At 43.8% G+C, this 11,063-nt stretch overlaps 2 protein-coding genes across 2 annotated transcripts; both read right to left on the reverse strand.

Moving 5' to 3' along the window:
• Positions 1–3: 3 nt before the first annotated feature.
• MONOS_17912 (uncharacterized protein) lies at positions 4–2,487 on the reverse strand (the record flags this gene model as incomplete). Its single annotated transcript, XM_067870880.1, has 3 exons — positions 4–188; positions 346–1,805; positions 1,880–2,487. The coding sequence occupies 3 exons, from the start codon at positions 2,485–2,487 to the stop codon at positions 4–6; spliced, it is 2,253 nt and encodes a 750-aa protein (XP_067723324.1).
• Positions 2,488–7,172: 4,685 nt separating this feature from the next.
• MONOS_17913 (putative transportin-1) lies at positions 7,173–10,816 on the reverse strand (the record flags this gene model as incomplete). The annotated part of the gene is made up of 6 exons (XM_067870881.1): positions 7,173–8,035; positions 8,122–8,959; positions 9,075–9,756; positions 9,892–10,196; positions 10,453–10,639; positions 10,728–10,816. The coding sequence occupies 6 exons, from the start codon at positions 10,814–10,816 to the stop codon at positions 7,248–7,250; spliced, it is 2,889 nt and encodes a 962-aa protein (XP_067723325.1). The 3' UTR covers positions 7,173–7,247.
• Positions 10,817–11,063: the final 247 nt, after the last annotated feature.

The raw sequence follows: 11,063 nt of genomic DNA on the forward strand, positions 1-11,063 counted from the left end.
CTCTCAGTCAGCGTGATCAGGCTTCCCTGATATTGTTGTGTTCAATATCGACACATTCACCACTGAAATCACTTCCACTTCTGCTCCAAACTCCACAAACCCTTTCGCCACACTCAACTCAGAAAGCGTCAAATCCACAATTGCAACACTTCCTCCATCCACTCTCGCAACACAATACTTCATCTCTCCTTTCCTCAGAACAATCAATCGAACAGCTCACAACTGAAAGCATTGCAGAGGAAGACGATGATTGAATGAATGATGAATGCCTCCCCAATTCATTTGACAAAGAAAATGATATGTTCTTGAATGAAAGATGAACATTCGAAACAACCATCGATTCACCTTCTCCATTTCCATCCATTTCTCTCACTTTCAAAACTGTCCCTTTCTTTTCTCCTTCGATCGTCACAATGGGAGTTTCTGTCAATGAAGGAGCTGATGGAAATGATATTCCTTTGTTGAGTGCTCCTGTTCCAACAATGTTGATGTGTGATTCCCCTTCTCCAAGTGGTTCATATCTCAGTGATATCAAGTGCTCAATCGATGAACATGGTGCTTCTGAATATCCACACCCACTGAAGTCTCTTCCTCCCTCCTTCGAAACAAACCCATTCCCACTCCAGTTGCTCCACAAATACACAACCAATGGAATTACATATTCCTCATTTGTGCTCACTCTCTCCCATCCACACAGCTCATCAAACGATCTCAACTCCTCTGAACTCATCTCCCATTTGAAATGATCCTTGTTCACAACCTCACTCAGATTCCATCCTGAAACAAACACATTCTTCCCTTTCCAGGCATTGCATCCCTCAAATATCATTCCTTCAAGCACAAATGATCCCATTTGATGGGGAAGTTCAGCAAACATCCCTCCTCCCAATCCTCTTCCTCCCTCTTCGCTATCCTCTGATGGCACTTCACATTCAGATAAATTCACATTATTCATTTCCAAGCTCCCTCCATTCCCCACCGATATCATCATCCCTCCTCCTTTCATCTCACTTCCACCTGAACATCTTGATGATAAATTGCTTTCTTCAATACAAACACTTCCCCCTTCTTCATTCATCCCCACATTCAAACATCCTCCTCCTCCATTTCCACCTGCAACTTCCACCTCCACTCCACTCACTCTGCTCTTCAAAATCTCCAATTTCACTCCATCACTCATTGATATTGGTGATTTCCCATTCATCGTCACTGACCCTTCCATCACAAATCCATTCATAATTAATTCTCCTCCCTCAATCCTTATCACATTATATCCTATCTTTCCATCAGTCAATGCCCCACTTTCAAATGAGACTGAACAGTTCGTCACACTGAGTGTTGATGTAGAATGAATGAATGCTTTTCTCCTTGGATCCAACTGACCTTTCACAACAAATGAAAGTCTGCTCATTGTCAGTGAACTCGAACATCCAACAAGCCATTCTTGTGTGGCTGATCCTCCATCACTCACATTCACCTGTATTTTCTCCTCCTCTTCCAAAGATTCTATTCTGCCTGAAATTATAACACCAAATGATGGTCCTGTTATTTCCTTCGTTATTGACGAAGATGAGATAATCTCTATTTCTTTTGAACTTTCACTCAATCTTGAGTTCGCACAATAATCAACTGTCAAACACCCAAACCCTTCAAATCCACAATGATCGTGATCCTTCCCATTCCCTCCACTCCCATCAACAATCATAGTTGTCCCCATTGTGCACAAATACACAAACAGTGGAATCACTTCACTTTCATCTCCATTTTCACTCCCACTCAACCTAAACACATCTGATGGAATTTCACTTGTATCAAAAAGGCAAATGAAGTTGCATTTATTTTTGATTCTAACAGCACACCATCCCCACAATGAACACACACATCCTTCCCGTATGAGGCCATATTCTCCTTCACTTTCGAAAACTCAACATTCCCTCCAATTGTCAATCCACATTCCCCATTCTCCATCCCCACAAATAATCCTCCTCCTCTCCCTCCGTTTCCTCCATTACTCCCTGCCTTGCATCCATCAATCACACTTGTTCCACTCGCTACCACATTCCCACTTCCCTGCAATCCAACATACATTCCTCCTCCATTTCCCTCCTCACACTCACAATCCTCAATTGTTATGTTGCTCACCACAAATGTCTCTTCTGACTTCACACTCTTTGCCACCACAACTCCATCTCCAATCTTCAACTTCACATTCCGAAGTGTCACATTTGACAAAACACTTTCTTCTGATGAATGTTCTGGCTCAGAAAACAATGGTTTTGAGATATTCATATCTTTGATCTCCACACCAACCATCGACAGCTGCGATAGTGGAACCACAAACACTGATGATGATATCACATATTCTCCTGTATTACTCGTGGTGATCACAACATCCTCCAATGAGAGTGACCCGCTTCCTTCAGACACAACAGCCACACTCGGCGAAGAAGGATTTGTTGTTGAGTTACAATCAATCTTCAAGTGCATCAAACGAAGACGGCCACTTGTCACACTGAACAGAGAAATCGAAGTTGATGAAAGTGCTCCTGTTCCAATCGAACTCCTCTCTTTGCCTGTCCCAACAACAGAAATCTTCTTTGTCCCAATCTCAATTGTTGTTGTTTCGCTTTTGTGATCTCCTTCCATTGGGATGACAATCAATCTTGTCTGTGTCCTGCTTTGATGAACGGCAACGCCAATGGTTCTGCATGCACTTGACTCATCCAATCCACACAGATCATCTTCGCCACCACCACTCGCAGCCACAAACCGATTGAGAATCCCTCTCTTCATCCAATCCTTTTTTCTGTGTGCTTGTGGTTCCAATTAGTGCCATCATAGTGTTCATAAAATAATCTTTTATCATCAATGCTTGTGGAATAGCACTCGTAAAATGGATTTCCAGAATCCAAAAGTGTTTGTAATAATCTGTATATTCAACGTCATGTCCAAATGGTGGATCAGCCAAGCATTTGCATTCATGGAAGAACAAGAAATAACAATAAACTCCATCATCAGGTGGTGTTGGCCTGTTCGGAAATAGTCTCATTCCGCCTCCAATTGAATTTGCTGAACATGAAATAAACTGAATGTTCCTCATTTTGAATGCAGCAGGAACATTATAGCAATATAGCCCTCCACCCCATGTATCAGTTATTGAACATGTTGCGAAACAGCAGTCAAACATACATGAGCTCCCTCCTTCTCCATCTTCTCCCCCAATGCACCCTGATCCAGATACACCAAAATTATCCAATCTCAACCCTCCCCCATCGAAGCGAGCTTTGCATATTTGGAATTTGCACCCACAGATAAGGGTACATGAACTTATTTGGTAAGTATATACCCCTCCCCACCATAGTTTTGTGCTGTGCACGAATTGAACACACTGCTCACCAGCTCGATCGATTTGATTGAATGGCACATGATAGCTCCTCCATGGAAGTGTGCGGTGCAATCATTGAATGCACAATTCGAAACTGAAAGTTCTCCAGAATTGAGATTATACATGCAGATTGCCCCGCCACTAGATTCTCCATCAGTATACGAATCACTTTCTCCAGTTGTATTCGATCCACTCCATTCACACCAAGTGAATATATTTCCTCCATCAGTTGTTTCGTTCTGTCTCCCTGGATGCTGTTTAGCATCTTTCGACCCGATGAATTCAACGTTCATTGTCCGACAACAGCAAGTAAACGAGGTGTTTGAGGCAGTCAGAGAGGCAAAGGGGTTGTTGAGAGAGGGGACAATCCCTCCATCATACACATCACAGACTGATGAAAAGGAGCAACTGTTCATCAAACATGTGGTTTGTGAAAATGCAGTTGTTGGAGATGGACATGCATCAGGTGCTGTTGAAATGTTGAAAAAGTGAGTTGTGAGAGAGATACAAGAGGAATAGAGGGTGAAGAGATGAATGGGGCCGAAGACACACAAAAAGAGGAGAAATGAGAGGAACAAACTGAAACATGACATTTTTCTGAATGAACCCCTTCAAATGGTTTTGAAGAGAAGAGAGATGGGCATTTCTGAAAATGTGAATTCAAAGGGAATCGGAGAGATATGTTGGTGAGCAGCCCACAACTTCCACTCAAACAAAATGGTGGCATTTCTCCTCCAATCTCTATCTTGCATCTGCTCACTTCGACGAAACATCCTTTCACTGCATTCAATACACTTTGACCTTCATTTGGCACCAGTCCCAGGGAGTGGAGTTTTATTGAAGAATTGGCAAACATCAAACACCCTTCAATCCAACTTTCTCCCTCAAATCTTTGTTGTTTCCTCATTTTTCGTTCATCAGACACGTTTGTTCCTCGAGCCATTTCATTTGGGCTGGCTTCTCCGAATTTGAGTTTTTCGTCCTTCTCTTCTTTTGAATCTCCATCCTTCCTTTTTCATATTTCTTCGTTATTTTCGTTCCACCTTCTCTTCCATCGTTGTTTGTTTCCAATCCAATTTTATTGGCAAAAACGTCCTCTTGAAAGATGTCCGACAAATTTCTCTCGAGATAATCATCAATTCTTTCTTTCTTGTATTCCCCCATCTGACATATTTCTTCATTTGCAGCACCATTGCACATGCACCGAAAATATATTATGCAGACAAAACAGCATATTCCCGACAGCATTGAACCCTGCACCCAAGTGGAATCTCCTTTTCTTTTTTCCTGAATTCCTTTTTTTTAATATGGGTTATAAACTTTGAAAAATATTCATTTCAAAAGAAAAATTGTATTTTTATTTGAAGTTGCATTTATGTCAATATTTTTCAAAAGAATAAAAATTTTCATATTGATCATATGAATAATATTAATTGAGAATACAACAATTTTGATATGTTGAGTTTTCATTTATCAACAAGTGTGCAGCGACAAAATGTGGTTTCTATGATGTTGCATTTTATTTAGAATCATCTGAGAGAGATTTACTTGCGCATTCAAATTTAACAATTGGTCAGTGGTTGTTCTTCAAAACATTTGTTTGTTCGAAGAATTAAAGAGCTTTTGGAGAAATATTCACAATTTCACATCGCAGCGTGATATTTTAAATTAATTGAGAATTTGTATTTTTGAACTTTCAAACATCAGAAACAATGATTGATTTCTGAATTGAAGTTTGAAAAGCGAATCCTGGCCGAAATGAACATTTTCAATCAAAGACATGATCCACACAGGATTTATTTATTCATTTGTGTGCATTTCGCATTTTATGAATCGTGGATGCATTTTGCATGCTTTGGGCAGAAAAAGATGCAATTTCAGTCAAAAGAAATTTGCCAAGGGCTGAAACACTTGAAAATGGACATTTTCAGCAAAAGCAAAGATAATATTGGAAGAGAGGGGTTTTGAATAAAATGTTTGCCAAATTTTTATTTTTTCGAACAATTTCAAGAAAACAAAACCATTTGTTTGATTATTAATTGGAATGGAAATCCACATCTGCTTTTATCTATTTTCATATTTTTAATTTCAATAGAACAATTCTAGAACAATGGACAACGTCTCATGCGCCTTGTTTCTGGCTGATTTTCTTGACAAATTGCTTTGGTGAAAGAGGCAAAGGAAGAAAAATGAGCAGATGAATGCCAGGAGCTTTGGAAAAGTGGAGAAATGAAGTGAGATGGAAGATGGATGAATGATATTTTTTCTTTTTGGTGGAAGCGATGGAGAAATGCGTTGGGCGTGAAGGACGATTTGGGATTGGATTGCTGTTGAAGTGAAGAAAGAACAAAAATTGTGCTGGTGATTGCACAATGAAGGCATCAGATGGAAACTTGAAATGGAAGTGACTTCATTTCCATTTCAAGTTCTATTTGTGTGGGTCAGCATTGAATGAGAATGCTTGGAAGCAGCAGGAGTGAAAAGGGTTATGAGCGAATTTTTGTGAGGATGATTGAGAGAGAGAGAGAGAGAGAGAAATGCAAAGCAGAGGAAAAAGAGAATCAACCACAGCAGCAGAAGGAGATTTGGATGCACAAATCGTCATATTCACAGGTGCAACAAAAATTTCATTCGGAACATGAAAAAAAGGAATAATGAGCTGTCGAAGAATAAAATTGATGTGCAAAGATTTTTTTTCTTCTTCAACACAACAGTCTCCAAACACCCCTCAAACATCATCAACTCCTTCCTCACAATCTTCACTAATTGCTTTGGAAGAGCATGAAAAACACAAAGTGGGTGGACTATCTTCTGCCACTGTTGATTTTAAGCCACCTTTCACTTCTTCCTCTCTTGTGAATTCTGGGAGGAAAATCAATTCAACTTGTGGTGATTGAGCAGCAGAGAAGAAGAAGAAGAAGAAGAGAAAGGGAAAGAATCAGAATATTCTTTATGCATTGGCAATATGTTCTGTCATTGTTGTCAATTTTGTTCTTCTCCAACTTCATCGTCTTCTTCTTTTCATCTATCTCTTTGTTTTTCTTCTTCGACAACTCCCTTCCATTTTCATCTGTTTTGTTCTTCAATCTTCTTTGTTTCATCTATCTTTCTTGCCTTCGCTGAATTGGATGGACACGGAATCCGATTGGACGAGCAGCCAATCTGGATCTGACTTTTCTGACTCTTTTGCGAGAAAAGCAAAGAAGCAAGACAAGAGAAATGTCACTCTCTTCGTTGGTCTCTCATGCACCTTCGATTCTTTTTTGTTATTTTCATCATCATCTCCTTCATCTTCAGCAACAATCACTTATTCTCAAATAGACAAAAGCACACAGATCAACCAGTTCTGCTTTTGTATCTTGTTTGAAGGATATTGTTTCGTATGTATCGCTCTTCTGCTATGTCTCTTTTTTAATTTCCACTCACTCAACATGCTTTCAAATCATCTGTTTATAATATTTTTATATTATTATTATTATTATTATTTGCTTTTTATTCATTTATTTAACGAAAAAAGTGGGAACACCAAAAGTAACCTTTTGCCGAACTCTTAAATTTTTAATATAAATTATAATTGTTTTATTGCACGTGTAGATAAAATGCAATGTGGTTATAACCAGTTTGCAGTTTGGGAATAAACTAATTTTTGAAATTCTTTTTATTTTTCTTATTTTTCTTATTTGATGCAAATTTGTACCAGCATTAATAGTTTATAATTTTATTTATTACTCATATGCTGTGATGCTCAATTCTTTTCTTTTCCTTATTGATTGGAACTTAATATAAAAGCAAAGATTATTAACATTTGAAACTTATAATTTAAAAAAAAGTGAAATGAATTTTTTTTTGAAGAAATGAGCCCTCAACTCGAGCTGATGTTATAATAAGAGGTCAGCAACTGCTGCTGTTCTGTAGAGAGCGCAGCGCATGTCTGTGTCCATGCGCTTTGCGACCGGCAGACCCCAGCTATTTTCGACAGGACCTCGTAAAGACGCGTCTTCGCTTCGGCAGCAATCGGATCTGAGGCAGGCGGATACGGCGATCCCATCGTCGGCACAACAGGATTCAGCGAAAGCAGCGCAGAAAGCAGCAGCGGAAGGTCCGCAGCAAACGGCGTGTAGTTGCTGGCCTTGATCATCTCGCATAGCCCCACCGCCGCCGACGTCACGGTGTACTTCCCCAGGTTCAGCGAGCGGTGCTCCACAGCCGCCAGGAAAGAGCGTGCCAGCGACGGACACTGCTGCAGGAACGACAGCGTCGGCAGCGAGCCAGGCGCAGCCAGCGCGGCCGCCACAGGCTGCGGGAAGGACGCCCCGACGCGGCAGAGGCAGTCTGCGCAGTGTGCAGCATACGCAAAGGCCGGGTGGTCGGGCGTGGCTGGCTCGTCCTCCCGCGACGGCACAGCCGAGTGCGGCAGCGGGATCGGCGCAATGGAGGTGGGCGTGGACGTGATGATCGGCGCTGCATACAGCATCATCGGCACCAGCGCATGCAGCATCTGCGGCAGAAACGGCGCCAGCGACGACGCATTCATGCACCCCACAATTATCTCGCTCGCACACCGCACAGCCGCCGTGGACACCGAGAAATGGCTCAGCGCATGGTCTGACACACGCTCAAAGTTCAGCGCAGGCGTGGGCGGCGGCTGGCCTGCAGCACACACACCAGCAATTCATCAAACAATTTTCGGTTGAAACAATAATAATAACAATCAAAAATAAAAAAACAAAACAAACCAGCAGCAACAATGTGTCCAGGGATCATCCGCAGCAGAACAAGCGGAAAGAGATCAGCCAGCAGCGACTGAGGCGCGGCAGAGATACCCAGCAGCGAGGCACACTCGCTTGTGCGGAACAGCTCGTCAGGCAGCTTCGTCGTGAGCGTCACCGGCACATACACCGCCAGGTTCATCAGCGTCTGCAGCGCCGACCGCAGCAGAAACGGCGCCCGCGACCGGCACGCCGCCATCAGCGCCACGGCAAACGGGCTCTGGATAAACAGCGCATTCAGCAGCTTCTCTGCCGGCGTCGTCTTGATGAACGAGCTCAGCACGTTGAACGCCGCCGTCGCCGACACCGCCTCGCTCTCTTCGTAGTTGTCCCCGTCGAAGTCCAAGTTCCACGTCTGCTGCACCGTCTTCCCCCGCGCCCGCTGCTCCGCCTCGTACCGCGTCTGCTCCGTCTTCTCCTCCCCAAGCACCATCCCGATGATCCCCGTGCAGTACTTGAAGATGTCCACCGAGTAGCTCTCCAGCGCCGCCCCTGTGATGTTGTGCACCAGGTTCGCAATCGACATCAGGATCTGCGGAACAAGAATCTCGTCCTTCTGCGGCAGGTTGTACAGCTTCTTCAGCAGCTGCCCCATCAGCGCACTCAGCACCTCCGCCGACCGGAACAGCGCCCCCGCCGCATTCACAATCGCATCAATCACCTCACACAGCGTCCGCACATTCCGCTTCTGGTACTTGTCGAACGCCACAAACACATTCTGCAGCAGCGTCACCACATACGGCCGGATCCGGCTGTGCGCCTCTTCCACAACATAAATGATCGATGTGCACGCCGACCGCTGCACCTGTTTATTCCCCACGCAAACCCATCCACAAATAAATGAGAGAGAAAATGAATGAATGAATAAGAGAATGATAAAATTTGTTTCAATGAAAAATAAAAATAAAAATAAATCAAACCACTTTGAATGTGTCGAGCATCCCGTTCACAAACACCCCCAGCGCCTTCGTCAGCATCTGCCTGTCTGCTGCCCGGTGGATCGGGCGCCCAGCCTTCTCCATCTCCGCCTCCTCCTCGTGGTACCCGTTCTTCACATCCTCTGCGTCCAGAGGCCCGCACAGCCACCGCGCATACCGCCCCAGCGCCCAGTGGCAGATCATCCGGATCAGCGGGTGCTTGTCCTGCGCCAGGCTCTCCAGCCACGGCACCAGCGTCGGCACAATGCTCGCCATCGCCCTGTCCGTCGAGCAGTACTTCCCCAGCAGCCCCGTGCAGAACACCGCGCTCTCCCGCTCCAGCCACTTCTCCTCCCCTTCCATCTGCAGCAGCCGCCCAATCACTCCCGTCGCCGCCTGCACCACCTCCTCCGGGAAGTACCAGCTCAGCAGCTCAAACGCATTCCCGCAGTTCTTCCGCGGCGTCGCCGTGCTCGCCATCTGCTCCGCAATCGCATCGTCCTCCAGGTCTTCCTCGTCCCTCTTCTTCTGCAGCGCTGCCTCTGCCCCTGTCGTGTCGGCCACTATCGTCGGCGCAATGCTCTTGTCGTCGTCCACCCGGCTTTGGTCTGTGCTCAGCGAGTTTTGGAACTCAAACAGATCCACATCGCTGTACTGCATCAGCTCTATCAGCTTCGGGATGAGACTTGAAATGGAACACATACACACAAACACACACACAAAATATCAGAATAATCAATAAAAAATTGAATGAAAATGAATTGAATGAATTTATTTCCTTTTTCTTTCAAAACTGATAAAAAGAGAGAAAGAATCACACATTGGAATCGCTTGCTTCACTTGTTCGTTTTTGATGAGAACATTTCCCTTCTCCCCTTCCTCCGTCCACGGCACCTCCACAAACGTCCGCACAAAGTCCACTGCCTCCGCCACCACATCCGCATTGCCCGACGAAAGATGGCTGATCGCAAACTGCAGCAGCGGCGTCAAATACGGCAGCAGTGGGTGTGTCAGCGGCGCCCCAGGCGATGTGCACACACACGGAAAGCTCACAAGCGCGCTGAACGATTTGAACACCTCTTCAATCACAGCCGCCTCGCTGTGCCCGGCACACGCAAACAGACACTGCAGCACACACCCCACAAAAACAGCATTCATTCATTCATTCATTCAACCAATCACAACATTTTGGTGAATAAACACATGCACAGTTGAAGAGATGAAGAATTCACAATTCAATATGAAATTGAAAATGAATAAAAAAAAAAGGAAAGGAAAGGAAAGGAAAGGAAAAGGAAAAGAAAGATAGATGATGGATATGAAAATTGAATAGTTCTTAATGAAAGAGGAAGAGAGAGAGAGAAAGAAAGAAATGCATCACCTTCAGATATGGTTCCAGTTTGCCTCCTTCCATAAACGTAATCGGCGAGTCTGTCGAAAACGCACGCACCATCTGCAGCACATCGCAGATGATGCGCACAGGCGTGGGGATTGGCGCCTGCGACGTGGTTGTCACGTAGGTCGGGTTCGCAAACGGCAGCAGCAAGTCAATCAGCTGCGACACTTCGCTGAACAAGCCACGCAAAATAAATCATCATTCCCCAAAAACAAAAACAAAAAATAAAATTAAAATAAAACCAAAAGATCTGTGCACACTTCTTCGTAAACTGCGATTTGATGATTTTCTCGTTGTCTTCAATGAGAACTGAAAGACACTTCGCTGCTCCTTCTGCAAACGTTTTCATGTCTCCCTTTTTCGTCACCTCCAGCAGCTGCCCAATCAACGGAAGCAGCTGCACATATCCTGAAAGGCAAAAGCAAAAGCAAAAACAAAAGCAAAAAGAAAAATGAAAATGAATAAAGAAAGAAAAGAAAGAAAAGAAAGAAAGAAAGAAAAGAAAGAAAAGAAAGAAAGAAAGAAAAGAAAGAAAAGAAAGAAAAGAAAGAAAAGAAAGAAAAGAAAGAAAAGAAAGAAAAGAAAGAAAAGAAAGA

The sequence above is a fragment of the Monocercomonoides exilis genome (genome assembly GCF_001643675.1).
Source record: "Monocercomonoides exilis strain PA203 chromosome Unknown scaffold37-1059404, whole genome shotgun sequence".
NCBI classification, from domain to species: Eukaryota; Preaxostyla; order Oxymonadida; family Polymastigidae; genus Monocercomonoides; species Monocercomonoides exilis.